This window comes from Kogia breviceps, chromosome 12, assembly GCF_026419965.1.
Source record: "Kogia breviceps isolate mKogBre1 chromosome 12, mKogBre1 haplotype 1, whole genome shotgun sequence".
NCBI lineage: Eukaryota > Metazoa > Chordata > Mammalia > Artiodactyla > Physeteridae > Kogia > Kogia breviceps.
The window spans coordinates 52629801-52653473 of NC_081321.1; the positions used below are offsets into that span (position 1 = coordinate 52629801).

At 38.9% G+C, this 23673-nt stretch overlaps 1 protein-coding gene and 1 non-coding gene across 2 annotated transcripts in view; both read right to left on the minus strand.

Annotated features, from left to right (window-relative positions):
* Positions 1–427: 427 nt before the first annotated feature.
* The window catches only part of WIF1 (WNT inhibitory factor 1), a 94373-nt gene continuing 71127 nt past the window's right edge, over positions 428–23673 (minus strand). Inside the window, exons 5-10 of the mRNA XM_059080353.2 lie at positions 23233–23328; positions 15727–15822; positions 11497–11592; positions 5470–5565; positions 4850–4945; positions 428–1295 (exon numbers count right to left, since the gene is read on the minus strand). Of these exons, the coding sequence (XP_058936336.1) occupies positions 1174–1295; positions 4850–4945; positions 5470–5565; positions 11497–11592; positions 15727–15822; positions 23233–23328 (602 nt within the window). The 3' untranslated portion in view covers positions 428–1173. The remainder of the gene's footprint in view (positions 1296–4849; positions 4946–5469; positions 5566–11496; positions 11593–15726; positions 15823–23232; positions 23329–23673) is intronic.
* LOC131767565 (U6 spliceosomal RNA) lies at positions 12834–12940 on the minus strand. Its single transcript, XR_009338769.1, has one exon. It is a non-coding gene; the product is annotated as a U6 spliceosomal RNA (small nuclear RNA).

A 23673-nucleotide genomic window follows, 5' to 3' on the forward strand; every position in this document is an offset into this window, starting at 1 on the left:
CTGGATCATATGGTAACTCCATTTTTAGTTTTTTAAGGAACCTCCATACAGTTTTCCATAGTGGCTGCACCAATTTATTGAATACATTCCCAACTGGTAGCACTTTTATTTGCAACATTTTCACACCTCTAGAAAGTCTTCACTAAGGGATATTTAACACATCCTAGTTAGAAAAGACTTTTTGAAAGAAACGACAACTAAGCTGGGGGCTGACATAAATAGGAGTGTTGCAGGCTCTGACAACAGAGCGTAGTGTGATGTGGCTGGAGTAGAGACACAACTGGGAGGGAGAGATGAGGCTGGAGAGCTAGGACAGAGTCAGGGAAAGAATATCTTCTGTTTTTTTGTGATACTGCAAAGTTTTAACTTCCACTCAATTGCAACCAACTTTATTTTCATAAAATAACACATGCAAAGACCACTCCATACAACACTCAGAAAACTAAAGCAGCACCTTTATTTTATACATACAAACAGTATAAAATGTTTATGTAAGAGCTGTGTTTGTTTACAATATATTATATTGCTTCAAGCCAATGCCAAAAGTTCATACATTATATTCCCTATTTTATTGTGTTTACAATATATTATATCGTTAAATGCCACTACCACAGTGTTGTTTCTCTTTTTTTTTTTTTTTTTCAATACTGAATTCTCTGGAATCATGGTAAGGTCAAAATATATTGTATTGTGAGTTTAGAAATAAGGGGAATTTAAAAAATGTGACAAATGTCTAAATACATGACAATATAATTTGAAATGCTATAATTTCAGCACTTTTAACTGCTTCATCCAGACCCTTGTGATTTATGCATTTTTGTTCCATTTATCTTCTCTAATGTTGCCCAGCCCCTCGACATCATGAATGCATTGTACTTTTGGAAATTATCTGCCAACTACACACTGAAAAGACAAAAATTTAACCTGAACAACTTACATAACATAAAATTGGTCCCAAAGCACTGAAACAAGAAAATCTATACCATCACGCTACAGATGTACTTAGAAAACTTAAAAGGAAGAGTAAATATCAGCTTGGTGATTTATAATGAAGCTAACAAAATTCAGGCCAGTATTCTTAACTGTAATGAACATTATTTGAACATTCAACACATGAAAGGTTAACAAAGGCTATGAACTTGGTGTAACTTAAAACGTTTCAGATGTCGGAGTTCACCAGATGTAATTGGATTCAGGTGGGTCCTGCCGTTCCTCGGCCTTTTTAAGTGAAGGCGTGTGCTGCCTGAGCCGGGCGCCTGCTGGCCTCAGGGCATGCGTGAGGCTGGCTCCGTACCCTGCAAAATTATTCACAGCTTAAAAGAAAAGAAACTACAAAAACAGGCTCTTCAGATTCATTATTAATCATTCAAATGAAATCCATTTTCCCTTTTCAACCCAGAGTGAAAGACCACAGAAATCACAAAAAGCTATCTGAATGAAGAGATGTTACAGGTTCAAGATCTGTTAAACGAAACCCATTTTACTAACTCCGTCAAATCTGGCTTCCACTGACTCTCTGATTCACTATGTATTTTCGCCATGCAGATACTATTGATGCAAACTTTGGATGAATGTGATTGAATGGAAGGATGTTCTCCACCCAAGGGTTGGTAAGGATCTAGCACTGAGGTCTCAATAGCAGGGATGCTTCTGCAGAGGACTTGGTCATTGATCCTTTCACTGCCTTGTAAAACCAGCCTCCATTACGTTGATCGAGTTCAATGTAATAACCCCCATTCTTCATATAGATCACATGATTAGGCGTGGCTATTGCGTTTACACAAAATAGGAATTTTGTAAGAATTAAGGACTCCAGTACACATGTTGGAGAAAGGTTATGATTTGAACTGACTCCTTATCAATGGGGATTTGTGAGTTTCAGTGAAGGTGGGCATCTATCGATAGCATTTCCAGCTCATTTTAAGTGGAGTGTAACACTGAGTTACACAACTTGAAGCCTCTTTTCTTATTACTTGTGAACTTCTGGAGATGCTTCTGGGCACTGACTCACTTCTACTGATTTTCAAAAACTGATCCAAAACAGCAATCACACTTTAAAAATCTGCCTCCATCTTCCTGTGCATTAGAGTCGAGTTTGGCATTTCATTTGTTCCTTGTGGTTTTTTTCTAAAATTTATTTTATTTATTTATTTATTTGGCTGTGTTGGGTCTTCGTTGCTGTGCGCGGGCTTTCTCTAGTTGCGGTGAGTGGGGGCTACTCTTCGTGGCACACAGGCCTCTCATTGCGGTGGCTTCTCTTGTTGCGAAGCACAGGCTTTAGGTGCATGGGCTTCAGTAGTTGTGGCACGTGGGCTCAGTAGTTGTGGCTTGCAGGCTCTAGAGCGCAGGCTCAGTAGTTGTGGTGCACGGGCTTAGTTGCTCCGCGGCACGTGGGATATTCCTGGACCAGGGCTCAAACCTGTGTTCCTTGTACTAGCAGGCAGATTCTTAACCACTGCGCCACCAGGGACGTCCCTTCCTTCCTTGTGGTTTTTAAATGCAAGCACGGGGGGACTTCCCTGGTGGTTCAGTGGCTAAGACTCCGCACTCCCAAGGCAGGGGCCCGGGTTCGATCCCTGGCCAGGGAACTAGATCCCACATGCTGCAACTAAGATCCCGCATGCCACAGCGAAGACCTGGCGCAGCCAAATAAATAAATAAATAAATGCAAGCATGCCATTAAGTAACTACTGAGAACAGAATATTTTGTTCCTGAATGTGTCTCTTTGAATTGTCAGTATGTAGGCTAGTAGCTCGTGGCACAGCCAAAACAATGAGCCAACAATTCGCTGGAGTAAATCCCTTCCCTGCTGCTTGCCCTGCAACCCATGAAGCCCCTCCTGGTGAGGGGAGCCTAAGCCGGGGAGTCTGTCTCCAGTATCCTCCTCCCAAGTAGGATGTCTGGGTGCCTGGGACCTCTCAGCGTGTCACCCTGCTGGGGGTCTGTTCTTAGCAGAACTCTGTGCCTCAGGGCTTCCTTGTCCCCTCTCTTTAATCAAAATAAACCTCATTCTTTCAGCCTGATTCTCTCAGCCAATGTACAAAATGGCTGGGTGGCCTCTCCTGGAAAACACGTTTGCATTTGAATTAAACACCAAGGCATCTTCTTGACATGCAGTGCCTGGATCTGAAGGAGGAACAGATGACAAAAGCTTTCAGCAGCAAAGTCTACAAGTGGGAGTGCTATTTGGTGGCTGGCAGACCTGTCAGAATTGCTCGTCTAAACTACATGCATGAGGGCCCCTAACTTGCCTTCTTCCTGGAAGAGCGACCAGGTGTAACAGCAGGAACAGTGCCTCTTGTACTCCCCTCCCATCATCGTTGGTGGTCACCAGGCCCCAAATGTGAGTTCCAGAAGACCTTTGTAATTGAGTCCTGGGACGTATGATCTCACTGCAGGTCATCCCTAGGCCCAAGGACTTCTGGAAACTTACTCTGATTTGGGGACAAACTGCACAGTTTATATCCTGAGTTAAAGGTGGCGTAAAGGGTTTGGTTTAACTCTTTTCCAAAATGGCTCCAGAAATGGTTAGTTTTCTATAGGTCTTTTACTCCCACGAAGGTCCCCCCCACCAAGTATGTCCTAACAGGGATACCATTCAATCATTCCCACCTCGGTAAAGGAATGCTTTTCCAGCGGAGCTCCACTTCTTGTTAAGCTATGCCCACCTCAAGCTAATTCAATCTACCGTCCAGCCAATTCAGTGGGTGAAAAAGACTCAAATCAATGGCTTAGCCTAGACCAGACACCAGTATATTTAAAATAAACATGTATACCTACACATAAATGGTATATGTACATATCAGACTAATATAATGTGAGTTATAAAATATGTACAAAAATTAGAAATTAGAGATTGAGATATATAACTATATATACATTACTTATAAAATTTATACATAAATGTAATAAAAGCATATAAAATATAAAAAATGTTTTCAAACTATATTTTCCCTCAGCACCCAGTTGATCATTCCACACTCACTGGGCTACATGCATCACCCTTTGGAGACCACTGATTTAGAAAAACATCTGATGTGAAAGTGATCTGTTCAATTTGTGTACATTATTTTGGAGACGCAATTTGGTAGACACAATCTGGATGTCTGTTAATCGAGGGAGTTGTATGACTGAATGAAGCCTTTCTTTCCTCAAAGGAAAATGGCCAGTGGGCCCATACTCAGGAGACTGAGTTCAAGCTGCAGGATGAACCTGCAGAAACTGCATTATTTATTTCCTTCACTTGCTGATTGACTGTCCCTCCCTCTTGAACCTGGGTGCTACCAGGAATGGCCATTTCTGTCTGTTCACTGGTATGTCTCCAGTGCCTGGATTCATGCCTAGCATATCAATCAAAACGGAATGATTGAATTTAGCAACTTTCATCTTGTGTATAAAATAGGTCAGTGGTTTATTAGCCTATAGCTAGCTAATTTTTGGTACTCAATAAATTTGAAAAAACACAACTCCATGATAACATCTCTCCTGTACTTCACAGACCTTTACTCTCCCACAAAAGAACCCATTTAAGGGCTTCCCTGGTGGCACCAAATCACCACGTAGTACTAATTTAACCTGGAAGATATTTGTGGTGCTATTTTACAGATGTGGTGCTATTTTACAGTGATCTTTCTTTCCTCTTTATACTCTAAAGCTTAGGCTCTAAAGTGTAGAGAGTACAGGGTGGGGCGGGGTATGGCATGCAGAGAAGCACGGGGGAGAATAGGCCGCGGAGGAGAAGTTGCTTTCTTGAAAAGGAAAGCAGGGCTGAGTTAGGCTTGCCCATCCACCTTTGGAGCCAGGAAACAGACATGCAAAAGGCTGGCTCCCCAGATGGCTCGCACTCACTTTTATTGCAGTGTCTTCCATGCCAGCCTTCCTGACATTGGCATTTGTTGGGTTCGTGGCAGGTTCCGTGTGTACCGCAGCCAGGCTCGCAGACAGCTAGAGTCAAAGGAGATAGAGAGAATGTTTCCTGAGCTTTCATTTGTCAACAGAATTACGCAGCTGCTTTTCCTGCAGTTCTTTAGAATGTGTTAGTTTTGGCTTCATCCCTTAATTATTTTTTTCTTTCTTTCTTTCTAAGTCAATCTCCAGCTAGAAGTCAGTTTTGGACTTTTTGAAACAGTCCTGAGAGTAATCTTAAACTAGACTCGATGCTTCTCATTCACAATAGACACTCAGGAGGACTTTGAAACTGCTGGGCAATGGAAGTTCATCTTCCTTAAGAAAACTCCTAAGAGTTAAAAAGTTTGGTTGTGTGTGCGAATGCGTCTAAGCTTTTTTTACATGCATGGATTTCATACAACGTCTCTGGTCTACTTCAAGGAAACATATGTCACTGAAGAAAGGTTAATTGTGATGCCCAAGCAACATGCAGTAGGTACAGAAGTTATGAAGAGAGAAGAGACTCCTACTAGTTTAATTATCCTGTAACACAAGATCGACTATGTGTACGGGGTACTTACGCTTTGAACAGAGGTCTCCTTGGTAACCTTTGGAGCACTTGCATTTACTTTTGCCAATGCATTTACCTCCATTTCGACAGGGCTGTGGGCATTTGCCTGAAACAGAGAAGAATGCAAATAAGCAAGGAACTCTGTGCTTCATTCAGAGGCAATTACATTTTTTCAAAGGAACTGCAAGGCTTTGAGAGGATCAAGGCTTTTATGTGGCAGTTATTTCCACTTATTTCTGATCTACCCTGGCTTTGTTACTGTTTGAGTCTCGTTTTTGGAACAAACAGGCTAGTATTTTTACGAGTGGCAGGGACATATACACACTACCAAATGTAAATTAGATAGCTAGTGGGAAGCTGCAGCATAGCACAGGGAGTTCACCTCTGTGCTTTGTGACCACCTAGAGGGGTGGGATAGGGAGGGTGGGAGGGAGGGTGACACAAGAGGGAAGAGTTATGGGAACATATGTATATGTATAACTGATTCACTTTGTTGTAAAGGAGAAACTAACACACTATTGTAAAACAGTTATACTCAAAGATGTTTAAAAAAAAATTAATGTAATTAAATAGGATTAATTTGTTACATTTTTGGGTATGTAATCTTTGTTTTGTTATTTCTTTATTTTACTGACATGTTTTGTACATACAAAGTTCAATAAATTAAAAATACACTGTTAAAATAAATAAATAAATAAACAGAATAATATTTTAACTGATTCATAAACGCTTGTAATTTAAGGTATACTAAAAATGAAGATATGAATGACGCCCTAACTGATCTTTTCTGAGTTCTGATTTTTGTATGTCACTTCTTCTGAAAGCAGGCCTATACCTGGACATGATGACTTCTGTCTTAGCCTCAGATTCTCCAGAAAGCAGGGCCTGCGTGCAGAGTTTATTTGGGAAGTGATCCTAGGGATCAGGAATGGGGGGGGGGTGGGGAGAGTAAAACGGCGAAGGAGGGAAAGCCAACGCAAAAGTATAACATGTTTGTGGGTTGGCCATCACTATGAGCAACTGGGCTCTACCCTGCAACGTCTTTCTGAGGAGCCAGGTAGACTGACTGCACCTTCAAGCTGACTGAAGGAAGGAAGAGGGGAGTATTTATTCATCTGTACTTGTCTCCCACTGATCAAAGGTCACCCCATGGAATAACTTTCTTGCGTTTCCATTCTGTGACTGTGTGAGTGCAGATTGTTTTTTGGTTTTTGTTTGTTTTTTTTTTTTTTTTTTTAGTACTCAGGAGTCTCTGGGTGGAAAGCAAGAGAAGTGTGACACAGCTAAGGTGCAATTAGGCTATGTCCGTGCAAAATAGGTCATAGCAGTGGCTGGAGTGAAAGGCTGGCTGAGAAGGATATGAGGTGGGGCACAAAAGGTGCCTGATTCCACACCTGTGCATTTTTCTGGAGTGTCTTAGATCCTAATGATACATCATTCTTTCTTTTAGCTCTGTGCCAAATGAGTATTGCTAGTCTTTTCACAGATATTTGAATCACAGGATTTTAGACCTGGAATAGGGCCTTAGATGTAAAAATTATATAATATTCTTCTTTTTACTTACTTTTGAAGCTATTTATTCTCCCTCTGCAATCTAGAATTTGCCATCCTAAGGCTGAAGTATTTTTCCAGGCAAGCATTATGCTTGACAAACATGAAGTGAATCCCATATGAAAGTAATTTTGCTAAAAACACTGTCTTCTCTTTTTATTTCTCCAAAAATGACTCTCTTCATATATAAATCGACCAAAGCAGCATTTAGTCATTGTGGAGATAATAGAGACATAATATTGAGATGTTAGAGTCTCTCAAGAACCTGGAATGCCATTAGACCTGTAGGTTCTTCTGATGCAGGGATGTTCTAGAAACATGTATTAAAACAATCAATATTAGAATGCCACCTTTTTATTGACTTTCTTCACATATAAATCAACCAAAGCAGCATTTAATCATTGTGGAGATAACAGAGACATAATATTGAGATGTTAGAGTCTCTCAAGAACCTGGAATGCCATTAGACCTGTAGGTTCTTCTGATGCAGGGACGTTCTAGGAAACATGTATTAAAACAATCTTAATATTAGAATGCCACCTTTTTATTGACCATTAAAAATCCAAAAGTGTACTTTTTGATAGGTTTGGATACAAATAATAGCATTTACTATTTGGTCAAGATCCCAACTCTAATTTAAGGAAAGGAATACCTAATTCTGAATTTCCATTTGCATCAGAGAAACATCTGTCCCCATCATATGCACAAAATTGGATCATATCACAGTACTCTGCAATGCACTCGCTTTTTTCAAGTAAGCAAGATGTGGGACAATAACTATACGGCAGAAAAGATAGAGGAGTTATTGTGAAATACTTGGAGAGCCCAAGTTTCCCCATATTCTATGAGATGTGAACTTGGTATCCAGGGATAATGCAGAGAATGATTGATGGAGAGAATCTTTTCAATGACTCCAAGGGTCTTTTTGTTTTCTTGGCAAGAGGGAAGTGAGGACCCTTAGGATCACCGAAGCCAGGAAGGAGGACGTTCTCTCCTGGTTATCTCACCACAGAAATATGATTGCCGGTGACGGTTAGAAGGCCATTCCTAGATCAAATCTCATGGAGCCAAAACATCATGAAGAGCTGATTGTTTTAAAAGTACAAATTCTATAAGTGTCTGTAACATTGACTTCCTTTTCCTGAAAATATTTTGCAACCAATCTATCCATTGGACAGTGGTGGTAAACTGAGGCAACTTGAGCAATTACACATTTTTACCCAAATGAGACTAAATATTGCCTGAAGACAAACAGATTTGACTAATTCTAAACAATTTGAATTTTAACTCTAACCAGTGAGAACAGTGAGGTAAGGTATTGACAAAATAAAGATATTAAACTTCCTCTTCCCATCAGATTGTGAGGTAACTTAAATTTGTGACTATCCTTCACATAGAAAAAAGATAAAAATAGTTTACAATAAGCACCAATAACTGTCATCTCTGGGTCTTAGAATTATGAGTGATTTTTAATTATTTTATCCAATATTCTAATTTTTTATGGAGAAAACTTTATACAGATAAGTTTTATAATAAGAAGAACCCATTAAGGTATTAAAAAACATTTATAGTACAGTATAAATAATTTGGTCTTTTTAACTGAAGGTTCATTAAAGATTCTTGTAAAGACTGTGAACCTTAAAGAACAAGATAAACAGAGGTACATACATCTAGATACTTCTAACCATGGTCTTGCTTGTTAAACTGCAAGTATATCTCACAGTCAAGTCAGAATGAAGTTTGAGAAGATATCAATTCCGATAGAGACCAGGAGAAATGAAAATATAAATAGCATCAGAATACATATTTCATTAAAAAACCAGACAATAACAAGTGTTGGTAAGGATATGGAGAAATTGGAACCCTTGTACATTGCTGGTGGGAATGTAAAATGGTACAGCCACTTTGGAAAACAGTTCAGCAGTTCCTCAAAAAATTAAAGAGTTAACATGTGGTCTAGCAGTTTTACTCCTAGGTATATACCCAAAAGAACTGAAAACATGTTCACACAAAAACTTGTACACAAATGTTCGTAGCAACACTATTGTTCGTTAAGAGTCCTAAAGTGGGAACAGCCCAAATGCCCATCAACTGATGAATGGATAAACAAAATGTGGTTGGTATATCTACACAATGCAATGTTATTTAGCAAGTAAAAGGAAGTAATGATATATGCTACAACATAGGTGAACCTCGAAAACATGCTAAGTGAAAGAAGTCAGACATAAAAGGCCATATATTGGATGATTCTATTTATATGAAATGTCTAGAATAGGCAAATCTAAAGAGACAGGAAGTGGATTAGTGGATTCCAGGGGCTTGGGGAGAGGCAATGAGGAGTGACTGCTGATCGGTACAGGGTTTCTCTGGGGGATGATGACATGTTCTGGAATTAGAGAGAAGAGATGCTGCACAACTTTGTGACTATATTCAATTATATACTTTAAAATGGTGAATTTTACAGTATGTGAGTTGTATCTCAATTTAAAAATAGGATACATAATTCAACTTTTTGTCTTTATTACACTAGAGGCACTTTTCAACTCAAGACCCATTTAAATTTTTTCCTAGTAATTTGGTTCCTGTAATAGAAACAAAAAATTTCCTAAAAGGATTAAAAACAAATTATTATTATTTTTTGTGGTACGCGGGCCTCTCACTGTTGTGGCCTCTCCCGTTGCGGAGCACAGGCTCCGGACGCGCAGGCTCAGCAGCCACGTCTCACGGGCCCAGCCGCTCCGCGGCATGTGGGATCCTCCCGGACCGGGGCACGAACCCGTGTCCCCTGCATCGGCAGGTGGACTCTCAACCACTGCGCCACCAGGGAAGCCCCCTAAAAGGATTTGAGTATAACTTGTGATGGGGATAATTAGGAGCTTTCAAAAGGCCCACATTTTTGGTGCAGTTAAAAAAAAAAAAGAATAGAAAACAGTTTCTGCCAATGGAAAGGTCATAAACCTAAGGGCATGAAACAGATATCTACATGAAGAGAAATGAACCCATGAACAAAGATTCATAAACATGAACCAACTAAATATGCGAAGTTTGAGAGTAAGTATGGGAAGAAAACTGAGGGGAATGAGCTCAGAGATATCTTTATCAGGGCGGGGTAATTAATAAGAGCAGAAACCACATCCTGACAATTAACTACATGTCCTATGGAAACTTCAGAGGTACTTCATCTGAACTCTATAAAAAACCGTCACTTCAGCTACTACTTATTAAACTACAAAAACCCACAAATAAATTAGAGGTTGAAAGTTAAAATAGGAAGTCAGTATTATTTAATTTTGAACCCAGTACAACTTCAAAAACTATATGACTGTACCAAACACAGTGGTGTTTTATGGATACAATACAGCTGGAGGTGAAAATGCCATATTCCAGAACTTCCAGAAAGGCAGGGACACAGCACCTTTAGCAGACGTGCTCACTCACATTCCTTTTGCTCCTTCCTGAGTGGGGCTTCGGTGTTATCTGTCTTCTGGGTCACAGAGCAATTGAGAGTGGGGCTGGCTCATTTCTGAGTTGAGCAGAGAGCTTCAGTGACGCGACTGGGAGGTGACAGGGCCAGGGCAAGCAGTTGGGTATCCTGATTCCCAAAACAATGATTACCTACCACATTCCACCCTTACATTTTAATTTTTTTTTTGTATCAAAGCATGACAAACATCTAGTGAAGGCATAATGTGCACTGATTTAAAGTTTATGGCGCAACTATTTTTTTTTACATAAATAAACACTCATGAGACACTTCCTCAATGAAGATATAGAGCATTTTGGGCACCCCATAAAGTTCCTTTGTGCCCCCAATCACTATTCTTGTTTCTATGATCATTCATTACTTTTGCCTGTTCTTGAACTTCATAAAAATGGAATCATGCAGCATGCACTTTCTTGTGTCTAGCTTTTACTTAGCATAACATCTGTGCAATTCATTCATGTTGTTGCATGTGCTATTAGGTTTTTGTTTGTTTGTTTTTATTGCTCTGCACCATTTTTTCCCCTCTTTTTTCTTGAGTCTGTCCTTTTCTCTGAAATGAGTTACTAGGCTCCATCTGGTTAGGAAATGTGGCAGTGAGTGCCAGAGAAAAAACTCTCTATGCCTGCAGGTAGGTGAACAAATTCCAGCTGTCCTAAAGCTCTGATCTACATTTCCAGGCTGAAACGATGGGCTCTGCACAATGAGAAGGGGACAAAAGTCACTAACAAGAAACAACGCAACGTGGTGAATAACCAAAACCCAGATAACTGAGTCAGACAGCATTAGCTCTGAGTCATCTGTGCTGAGCTATGTCACTCTTTGCCCACCTTTAGCCAAAACAGGTGGTGGCTCAGTCTAGTAAAAAGAAACCACTGGCCTGAGACCTTAGGCAAGCTATTCATTGTCTCTGGGCTTCAGATTCCTCATCAATAAAACGAAGGGGTTAGATGGAGCTTCTAAGTTTCCCCCCCACAAACAAAGACAATGCAGGTCAATACTCACTTATGTCACACTGTTCCCCCTCAAGTCCTGGAGGGCAAATGCACTTTCCAGGGTAGAAACAGGTCCCTCCGTTAAAGCAGGTGGCTGAGCAGTTTGCTGTTCGAATGAAAACAGGGTATTGCATTAGATAGTAGCTTAAATCTAACAACAACAACATTTCATTAAGGCTAAGTGATTCTTCTTAGGCATTTGCTACTTGCCCATTTACTTATTTAACAAAACAAGCCACTTTACACATACAGGAATTGTAAGCAATTGCTTGACCATTTGCAGATTCCAGCAACATAACAGGATACCACACACATTACACAGGACCCACCTCTAGGGGTTTACCTCTTAGTGAAAAAAGGCATCGTGTGTAAAAAAAAAAAATCATCTTTTAAATTTTCTTATAAATATCTATGCTCTTAAAGGAGAAGAACTCTATGAACCCAAGAAAATATTTTTGAAGATGAAGGAAGAGTAAAAGGAGAAAACTTTCTTTGGAATAGATAAAAGGGAGAGAAGTCATAAATATTGGGATCAGACAAAGGAGAAAGCAACTTCTTTTCTGAATAAGAGAAACAGAGATGCATCTTATATAACAGGAATTTAAAAAAAATAGACTTTTTTGACATTTGCAGGAAGGAGTAATTATATTCAGGAAAAGACAGACTGTTGCCCCTTGCGGGTCCCACAGGCAGGGAAGTGGCAGCATGAGCTGGAGGGCTGAAGAATGTGGGTATATTACTGTGGGAGTGCAATTAACTAGATTTTCCAGGTAATAATCACACTTTTCGTGATTCATACTAAACCCTCTCTCTTAGAGTCAGCTTCTGAAATGTCACTGCTCATTGGCACCTAAAATAGAAGGAGGACAGAAATGGGGACGGGGGAGAGCAAATATCTAAAAATAGACAAGTTGGCTCATTCTGTGAAGGAGATGAAAATAAGAACTTGATTCTCAGCTCTTCCAGTTTTATGGCCTATTTGTTCTTGTCCTATATAAAACAGGCCGAAGTTGGCTATAGATGAACAAAAGCTGGAATAAGCTTTCAGTAAGAAAATCAGAAAAGAAATCCAAAAGTTCTAAGTGTATGCTTTCTTTGTGGAAAAGAAGTCCAACTGGAATATTCTGTGAATATCATGCTTCTTAAATGATCAAGCTTTTTGTTAAAAATCGTAAGTACCTCTCAGCTTAAGGCCATGCTGTACTTGCTTTGGCAAAATCAAGCCTCCTGATGTAGAGGGGAACAGTAGCATTGGGGTATGGAATTTAGGATTTAGGAGAATCAGCTCTTGGACTTCCTCTTTGCTACTTGCTGCTAGTATTGTTAGGGCTGGACAGGTTTTTATTTTTAATTATGGAATGTTTCACGAATTTGCATTTCATCCTTATGCAGGGGCCATGCTAACCTTCTCTGTATCATTCCAATTTTAGTATATGTGCTGCTGAAGCGAGCACAAGACAGTTGCTTTTGTGAGCGTGTCCTGTCTCCCCACTTGTCCCTGTTTCTCCTGGGTATAATAAGAAGAGATGAGAAAACATCAGGACCTGTGTCCACTTGGCTGGAGCCCTCTGGGCACTATCCCTTACTAATGTGTAGAATGCAATGAACCTGGGGGTATAATCAAAAGTTACAGAATATGACAAAGCTGATTATTGAATTTGGCCACACCCTTAGTATTTGCATAATACTTTACCATCTGGACCAAGCTTCTCTACATTTCTGTTGTGCCATGATTCTTGACTCAGAAAATGAGCCAGAGACACTAAGTAACTTTCACTGGGGCTGAGGGTTTGCTAGGCCAGTGTTTAACTACTCAACTGTTAAAGTTTGCAACAGATGTCCCAAGAGCCAATAAAAGTTAATCCTTAGTGTTTCTTCAAATATGTAGGGCTAAGGTCTAGCTCCATGCCAGTAATTAAACCATTTTTCAGAAGATCTACACTCCCTCCTGGTTAATAAATGCATCTTTTTGTTGAGGGAGTAAAAAACATATTTTAATGTTCCCAGATCTCTGGGGAAACCAAATGGAATTTCAACAGACTTTCCAAAAGAATTTTTAAAAAGTTACTGGAGTCTGAAAAGTAAGAAAATCTTTCATCTGAAAGGTAAAATATTAACAAATGTAAAAGAAACTGGAGTACACACAGTTCTTTTCCTTCAACAGGGACCATGCAGCGTTTGTGACACCATAGCATAAGAAAAACATTACAATTGACAGTCCACTGTGCAAATACACCAATAACAGCCTCATTTTTGTAAGCAGGCCTCACAAATGGTCTTTCTAAACCTGATAATACATTCATTCTTCATCCAAATCTCTGAAGCATTTGCTCTATTTCCTAATAGTTTTGAGATAATACGAGTTTAATTCTGCTTCAAGAATTAACTTCTGCCCAGTTTTGAAGTAGCAGAGATGCTGAAGGCTACATTTAGACAAATGCAAAGAAGATTCACAAGAAAGAATTTTATTCACTGGCTATTATTATCATTGTCATTAGTGCTTAATCTTTATGAACATAAAATTTTAAAATTATTTTCACTCCAATGCTATAGTTTTAGAAGATCACTTACAACGAAAAGGTAGAGATGCTCTCACACATGATCTCATTTAGCATAGAGGTGGGGGAACCAGGGGTCAATGGCTTAATTTCCAGTTTAGAGTTGGGAAAAGCATCACCCACAGAGATGAGGTTCTCTACCCAGAAGCAGTCACTGGTAGAGGAACTAGGATGTGAAACAGGTAGTCTGAGTGGTAACATGGTACAGTGGAGGGTGTGAATTTGGGCCAAGCTACTCAAGCTCTATAAACCTCATTTTGCTTAGCTGAGATTGAGATGGATGATGCTTTTCATATCTCAAAAGATTGTTGAGAGTAAAGTTAGGTAATTGTATGAAGGTACTTTGTATATCATAAAATTACAGACAACCATAAATGACTATTCTGACTCATATTAAGGGCTCTTTCCTTTAGCTTTTCCTTCTTTTTAAAAAAGCTGCTCATTTCAATCTTAACTGGTGCTATCTGCATTATCACTAAAGAGACACTTCTCTAAAATAACACATCATTTTATTTTGAGACAAGTAGCTATTTAAAAGACACAGTGCCCTACTCATGCAATTAGCATTTTGGACACAAGGATAATTTCATTAAATACATACACTTTAAGGGTATAATTTAATTTTTTTTCCATAAAAGATGTGAACTGGGCAAAATAGATAGGTGTCCTGTAAAGAGTATGAATCATTCAGTACCATTTTAGAGCCACATTTTAATCCACTTTCTGAGAGTAAAATCTGGCTATGATGCAGCATCATAGGAAGGAGGATCCTGATCTCTCAGGGATGTGATCTGTGAGCAGAGAATTAAATTCGGGATCAGTGAACTTCTAGGTCAGGCAATTTGGAAGAGATTGTTTGTTTCATTTCAGTTTTTGAAGCTCACCCATAAAACTAATTTGGGACATACCAAAACCCCAATGGGGAAGGAGCAGTTAATTGTTCACAAAAATCCATGCTCCCCTCCAATAAAGTTGTCACTGGGAGATGGTTGTCCAACCAGGGATGACATTTCTCCTGATTGCATCCAGGTAGGATCATGGAACTAATTCCTACCCATGGAATAGGTGTTGAAGTTTTGTAGGTCACTTCTGAGATTTTTTTGTTTTGTTTGTTTTTTAAGCAGTACCTACTCCAGTCTTTCTTTCTCTGCTTATTGGCTGGATCTGGAGAGCTCCAAAGCTCTAGGCAGAACCACTGATGGAAGGCACCTGGGACCCTAAATCACTGCACGGAGAAGAACTGCCCTGCCCACTGACCAAGTATTCCTGCCCTGGAGCATTCTGTGAGCAAATGTAAACTTGTACTGTGTTAAGCTACACTAAAATTTGGGGTTAAAGCTATAGCAGCCAACTGAGCCCGCGCGGCACAGCTACTGAAGCCCCTGCGCCTAGAGCCCATGCTCCGCTACAAGAGACGACACCGCAATGAGAAGCCTGCACACAGCAACGAAGAGAGCCCCCGCTTGCCGCAACTAGAGAAAGCCTGTGCACAGCAACGAAGACCCAATGCAGCAATAAATAAATAAATTTATATTAAAAAAACAACAACAAAAAAGTTATAGCAGCCAGTGAAGTGATTCATCCTATTTACAGAGCTGTTATGAAGAATGATGATATAGGAAATATATGTCTTTTAATCAAACATTTACAAAGTAAAAAGAACCTTGTTCTTAGAAAGTTACCTTTATCACAATTGACTCCATAGAATCCAGGTGGACAGATGCAGAAACCGGGAGTAACACAAAGCCCGCCGTTCATGCATCGTGGTGTGCAAAGGGCTAATGGGGAAAGAGAATTCTGATTAAGACCAAATAGGGTTTTGTGATTAGGACCATTTTGGAAATGTCAATAATACAACAGGTCTGTATTTTCAAGCTTTGTGGTTGACACTAAAGTAGTCATTCTTTAGAGATACAAGTTTGCTATATTAAAAATTATTTTTATGCAGTAAATAAAGCTATTTTAAACCAATTTCATAGAAGAGAATTAAAATTTGTCCAGAATCATTATTTTAACTAAGATGTGGTCTTCTTAAGACTGTAAATATTTTTTCTTGCCTTATTTCCTCAATCTTCCAATTTCAAAATCAGTGCAGATGAAGGTCAGGACAAGATGGCAGAGTAGGACTTTGACCTCACCTCCTCTCACGAGCACACCAAAATCACAACTAAGTGCTAAACAGTCATCAATAAAAAGATTGGAACCTACCAAAAAAGATATTCCACATCCAGAGACATAAAGAAGAAACCACAACAAGACAGTAGGAAGAGCACACTCGTGATATAACCAAATCCCATACCCCTCAGGTGCGTGACTCATAAACTGGAGAATAGTTATATTGCAGAAGTTCTCCCACAGGAGTGAGAATTCTGAGTCCCACATCAGGCTCCCCAGCCTGGAGGTCTGACATCGGGAACAGGAACTCCCAGGGCAGTTGGTTTTGAAGGCCAGCGGGGCTTGAGTGCAGGAGCTCCACAGGACTGGGGGAAAAAGAGACTCCACTCTTGGAGGTTGCATACCAGGTCTTGTGTAACTGGGAACCAGGGCAAAAGTAATGATTTCACAGGAGCCTGGGCCAGGCTCATCTAGTTTTGAAGGGTCTCTAGGGCCGGGGGGCAGCTATGGCTCACTCTGGGGACAAGGACACTGGTGGCAGAGGTATCAGGGATTATTCATTGGTATGACCTCTCCTGGAGGCCAACACTTTGCCACCAAGACCTGGCCCCACCCAACAGCCTGTAGGCTCCAGTGCTGGGACACCTCAGGTCAAACAACAAACAGGGTAGGAACACAGCCCCACCTATCACCAGACAGGCTTCCTAAAGACTTCCTGAGCCCACAGCCACCTCTAGACGTAGCCCTTAACATGGCCCTCCCCAACAGAGGGCCAAGACCCAGCTGCACTCACCAGTGAGCAGGCACTGGCCCCTCCCACCAGGAAGTCTACACAGGCCTCTAGACCAGCCTCACCCACCAGGGGGCAGACACCAGAAGCAAGAATACTATGATCCAGCAGGCTGCAGAACTGAGTCCACAAACACAGGTCAGAATCTACCAGCTGGTCCCTGGCCCCTGGGCGATGAGAGGGGAGTGTACTTCTGGGACACACAGGACATCCCCTACAGAGGGCCACTTCTCCAAGGTCAAGAAACATAACCAACCTACCACATACATAAAAATTCAAATAGAAGTTTAGATAAAATGAGATGGCAGAATAATATATTCCAGACAAAAGAACAAGGTAAAACCCCAGAAGACCAACTAAGTGGAGATAGATAGGCAATCTACTCAAGAAAGAGTTCAGAGTAATGATCGTAAAGATGATCCAGGAACTCAGGAAAACAATGGATGCACAGAGAGAGAAGTTACAAGAGTTTTAAACGAAGAATTCAAAAATATAAAAAACAACCACACAGTTGAAGAATACAATAATTGAAATGAAAAAAATACACTAGAAGGAATCAACAGCAGAATGAATGAGGCAGAAGAACGTACAAGTAAGCTGGAAGACAGAGAGAGTGGTGGAAATCATTGCCGTGGAACAGAATAAAGAAAAACAAATGAAAAGAAATGAGGACAATTTAAGACAGCTCTGGGACAATATCATATGCACCAGTATTTGCATTTTATGAGTCGCAGAAGGAGAAAAGAGAGAGAAAAGGCCTGAGAAAATATTTGAAGAGACAATAGCTGAAAAATTCCCTAACATGGGAAAGGAAGTAGTCACCCAACTCCAGAAAGTGCAGAGAGATCCATACAGGATTAAACCAAGGAGGAACACACCAAGACATCTACTCATCAAATTGACAAAAATTAAAGATAAAGATAAAATATTAAAAGCAACAAGGGAAAAGCGACAAATAACGAAGAAGGGAATCCCCATCAAGTTATCAACTGATTTTTCAGCAGAAATTCTGCAGGCCAGAAGAAAGTAGCATGGTATATTTAAAGTGATGAAAGAGAAAAACCTACAACCAAGAATACTCTACCTAGCAAGGCTCTCATTCAGATTTGATGGAGAAATTAAAAGCTTTACAGACAAGCAAAACCTAAAAGAATTCAGCACCACCAAATTAGCTTTACAGCAAATGCTAAAGGAACTTCTCTAGGTGGAAAAGAAAAGGCCACAACTAGAAATAAGAAAATTATGAAATGGGAAAGGTCACCAGTAAAGGCAAACATACAGTAAAGGTAGGAAATCATCTGCACACAAATACAATATCAAAACCAGCAATCGTGAGAACAGGAGAGTACAAATGCAGGATATTGGAAATGAATTTGAAATTAAGAGATCAGTAACTTAAAATAATTGTGTATATGTATAGACTGATATATCAAAACCTCATGGTAACTGCAAACCAAAAATCTATAATATATATACACACAAAAAGAAAAAGGAATCCAAACACAACACTGAAGATAGTCATCAAATTACAACAGAAGAGAACAAAAGAGGAAAGGAAGAAAAAAGACCTACAAAAACAAATCGAAAACAGTTAACAAAATGCCAATAGGAACATACATATTGATAATTACCTTAAGTGTAAATAGATTAAATGCTCCAACCAAAAGACACAGACTGGCTAAATGGATACAAAAACAAGACCTGTATATATGCTGTCTATAAAAGACCCACTTCAGATCTAGAAACACATACAGACTGAAAGTGAGGAGATGGAAAAGGTATTGCATGCAAATGGAAATCAGAAGAAAGCTGGAGTAGCAATACTCATATTAGACAAAATAGACTTTAAAATAAAGACTGTTGCAAGAGATAAATGAAGGACACTACATAATGAGCAAGGGATCAATCCAAGAAGAAGATAATAACAATTGTAAATATATATGCACCCAACATAGGAGCACTTCAATAATAAGGCAAACGTTAACAGACATAAATGGAGAAATTGGTAGTAACACAGTAATAGTGGGGGATTTTAACACCCCACTTACATCAATGGACAGATCATCCAGACAGAAAATCAGTAAGGAAACACAGGTCTCAAATGACACATTAGACCAGATGGACTTAATTGATATTTATAAAGCATTCCATCTGAAAGCCTCAGAATACACATTCTTTTCAAGTACACATGAACATTCTCCAGGATAGATCACATATAGGGTCACAAATCAAGCCTCAGTAAATATAAGAAAATTGAAATCATATCAAGCATCTTTTCTGACCACAACACATTAGATTAGAAATCAACTAAAAGAAGAAAACTGCAAAAAATACATGCTATTAAATAACCAATAGATCACTGAAAAAATCAAAGAGGAAATCGAAAAATACCTAGAGACAAATGAAAATGTAAACATGATGATCCAAATGCTATGGGATGCAGCAAAAGCAGCTCTAAGAGTGAAGTTTAAAATGATACAAGCTTACCTCAGGAAACAAGAAAAATCTCAAATAAACAACCTAACATTACACCTAAAGCAACTAGAGAAAGAAGAACAAATAAAACCCAAAGTTAGTAGAAGGAAAGAAATCATAAAGATCAGAGCAGAAATAATGAAATAGAGACAAAGAAAACAATAAAAAAGATCAATAAAAGTAAAAGCTGGTTCTTTGAAAAGATGAATATAACTGATAAGCCTTTAGCCAGACTCATCAAGAAAAAAAGGGAGAGGGCCCAAATCAATAAAATTAGAAGTGAAAAAGGAGAAGTTACAACTGACACCACAAATACAAAGGACCATAACAGACTAAGCAACTATATGCCAATAAAATGGACAACCTAGAAGACATGGACAAATTCTTAGAAAGGTACAATCTCCCAAGATTGAACCAAGAAGAAATAGAAAATATGAACAGACCAATTACCAGTACTGAAATTGAATCTGTGATGCAAAAACTCCAAACAAACAAAAGTCCAGGACCAGACGGCTTCACAGGTGAATTCTAACAAACATTTAGAGAAGAGTTAACACCTATCCTTCTGAAGCTATTCCAAAAAATTACAGAGGAAGCATCACTCCCAAACTCATTCTATGAGCCCACCATCACCCTGATACCAAAACCAGACAAAGATACCACACACAAAAAAAAATTAGAGGTCAACATCACTGATGAACATACACACTAAAATCCTCAACAAAATACTAGCAAACTGAATCCAACGATACATTAAAAGGATCATACCCAGTGATCAAGTGGGATTTATCCCAGTCATGCAAGGAGTTTTCAATATCTGCAAATCAACCTGTGTGATACACCACATTAACAAATTGAAGAATAACAATCATATGATCATCTCAGTAGATGCAGAAAAAGCTTTTGAGAAAATTCAACATCCATTTATGATAAAAACTCTCCAGAAAGTGGGCATAGAAGGAACATACCTCAACATAATACAAGCCATATATGACAAATGCACAACTAACATCATACTCAAAAGTGCAAAGCTGAAAGCATTTCCTCTAAGATCAGGAACAAGACAAGGATGTCTATTCTTTTATTCAACATAGTTTTGGAAGTCCTAACCACAGCAATCAGAGAAGAAAAAGAAATAAAAGGGATCCAAATTGGAAAAGAAGTAGTAAAACTGTCAGTGTTTGCAGATGACATGATGCTATATATAGAAAATCCTCAAGACACTACCAGAAAACTACTCAGCTCATCAATGAATTCAGTAAATTTACAGGATACAAAATTAATACACAGAAATCCATTGCATTCCTATACACTAACAATGAAAGGGCAGAAAGAGAAAATAAGGAAACAATTCTACTTACTTACCATCGCATCAAAAGGAATGAAATACCTAGTAATAAACCTACCTAAGGAGGCAGAAGACCTGTACTCTGAAAACTATAAGATGCTGATGAAAGAAACTGAAAATGACCCAAACAGATGGAAAGATGTACTGTGTTCTTGGGTTGGAAGAATCAATATTGTTAAAATGACCATACTACCCAAGGCAATCTACAAATTCAATGTCATCCCTATAAAATCATGAACAGCATTTTTCACAGAACTAGAGCAAAAATTTTAAAATATGTATGGAAACACAAAAGACCCCGAATAGCCAAAGCAATCTTGAGAAAGAAAAATGGAGCTGGAGGAATCAGGTTCCCTGACTTCAGACTATACTACAAACCTACAGTAATCAAAACAGTATGGTACTGGCACAAAAACAGACATATAGATCAATGGAACAGGATGGAAAGCCCAGAAATAAATCCATGTACCTATGGTCAATTCATCTATGACAAAGGAGGAAATACTATAAAATGGAGAAAAGACTGTCTCTTCAATGAGTGGTGCTGGGAAAACTGGACAGCTACATGTAAAAGAATGAAATTAGAACATTCTCTAACACCATACACCAAAAAGAACTCAAAATGGATTAAAGACCTAAATGTAAGACCAGATATTATAATATTCATAGAGGAAGACATAGGCAGAACACTCTTTGAGATAAATTGCAGGAATATCTTTTTGGATCCATCCCCTAGAGTAATGGAAATTTAAAAATAAACAAATGGGACCTATTTAAACTTAAAAGCTTTTGCACAGCAAAGGAACCCATAAACAAGAAGAAAAGACATCCCTCAGAATGGGAGAAAATATTTGCAAACAAAGCAACTGACAAAGGATTAATCTCCAAAATATACAAGCAGCTCATGCAGCTCAATATCAAGAAAACAAACAACCCAATAAAAAAATGGGCAGAAGACCTAAATAGACATTTCCCCAAGGAAGAAATACAGATGGCCAAGAGGCACATGAAAAGCTGCTCAACATCACTAATTATTAGAGAAATGCAAATCAGAAGTACAATGAGGTACCACCTCACACTGGTCAGAATGGCCATCATCAAAAATTCTACAAATAATAAATGCCAGAGAGGGTGTGGAGAAAAAGGAACACTCCTACACTGTTGGTGGGAATGTAAATTGCACCCAGTGTTCATTGCAGCACTATTTACAATAGCCAAGACATGGAAGTAACTTAAATGTGCATCGACAGATGAATGGATAAAGAAGATGTGAGATATATATACATATACACACACACACACACACACACAAACACACACACACAATGGAATATTACTCAGCCATAAAAGGAATAAAATAATGCCATTTGCAGCAGCATGGATGGACCTAGGGATAATCATACTAAATGAAGTGAGCTAGACAGACAAAGACAAATATCATATGATACCACTTATATTTGGAATCTAAAAACAAAGATACAAATGAACTTATATACAAAACAGAAACAAACCCATAGGCATAGAAAGCAAACTTATGGTTACCAAAGGAGAAACGGAAGGTGGGGGAGGGATAAATTAGGAGGTTGGGATTAACAGATACACACACTACTGGATAACCAAGGACCTACTGTATAGCACAGAGAACTATACTCAATATTTTGTAATAACCTATATGGGAAAAGAATCTGAAACAAAATATATATATATATAACTGAATCACTCTTTTGTAGACCTGAAACTAACAGCACTGTAAACCAACTATATTTCAATTAAGAAAATAAAATAAAGAAAAAGTCAATGCAAACAAGAAAAAAATCTATTTTTTGAAGATGAAAAATATTTTGCTTACTCTGGTCAAATAAGCTCAGTAAATGTGAGCTTGTGGTTTAGACACCTTTGTGGTTAATAGACATTTTCGTGTTCATCTCTTTTTTCATATAGCTTTCTTAGTAGTAATTTCACTGAAATATATATATTTACTACACAAATGATTTTCTTTTTTTTTTTTTTTTGCCTAGAGTACCTTCATAACAGGTGTAGACTTGTGAAACAAGCTACTTTTAATTGGAGTAGATACTTTCAAATCACTCATAATACTAGCTTTTTAAAACCAATTTTAGTGGAGGGAATAAAACTCAAAACTTCATAAGATTATGCTAAAGCATAGTATATATAATAGTGAATTGCAGAGGCGGGTGGAGGAGAGTGAAAGTGGCCACAAAGAATGTAGACACTGTGCCAGTTTTCTGCTCCTGTCACCACATATTAGATTTAACAGAAAACCACTCCTAGAAGAATACTTTCCAATAGCTTTTCTGTGGCTTTTTAAGACTGCACAAATCCTTATAATGTGACCAGAAAAATAATTTCAGGTGATGTGTTAAAAATACATGTGGGGCTCCTGTGTAACACCCATTTCATTAGGAAGCAAGCAGGGAAGCTGGCTGTCTCTGTTCTTACCTTTCTCACAGTGAGGTCCGTAGAATCCATCAGGACACTGGCAGACCCGTCTTTCATTACAAAAGCCTCCATTTCGGCACCCTCCTGGGCACTCAGCTTCACCAAAGAGAAACAAGGTTTATATAGACAGCTTTCAAATCATGTTGAGTGAATTACAGGGAGCATGAAGAGGCTAACGGTCACTTTTTCCCCAGCACGCCAATTATCATAATTTATTGAATACCAGTGCTTTCACTTCATTCTCTCTACACTGCCTATACTTCACTAAGTCTTCATGAAAGTAAGATACTGCCTCTCAATCTTACTTCCAACAGTAGGGAGCTCGTGGAAGAAGGCAAAGCAAGCTTTATGTTCTGCCTTCCTCCCACCCATCAATCTACTGCACCTCCTTAAATTCACACTGAAACAGAATGATGGATATTGCCCTCAATATTCATTTAC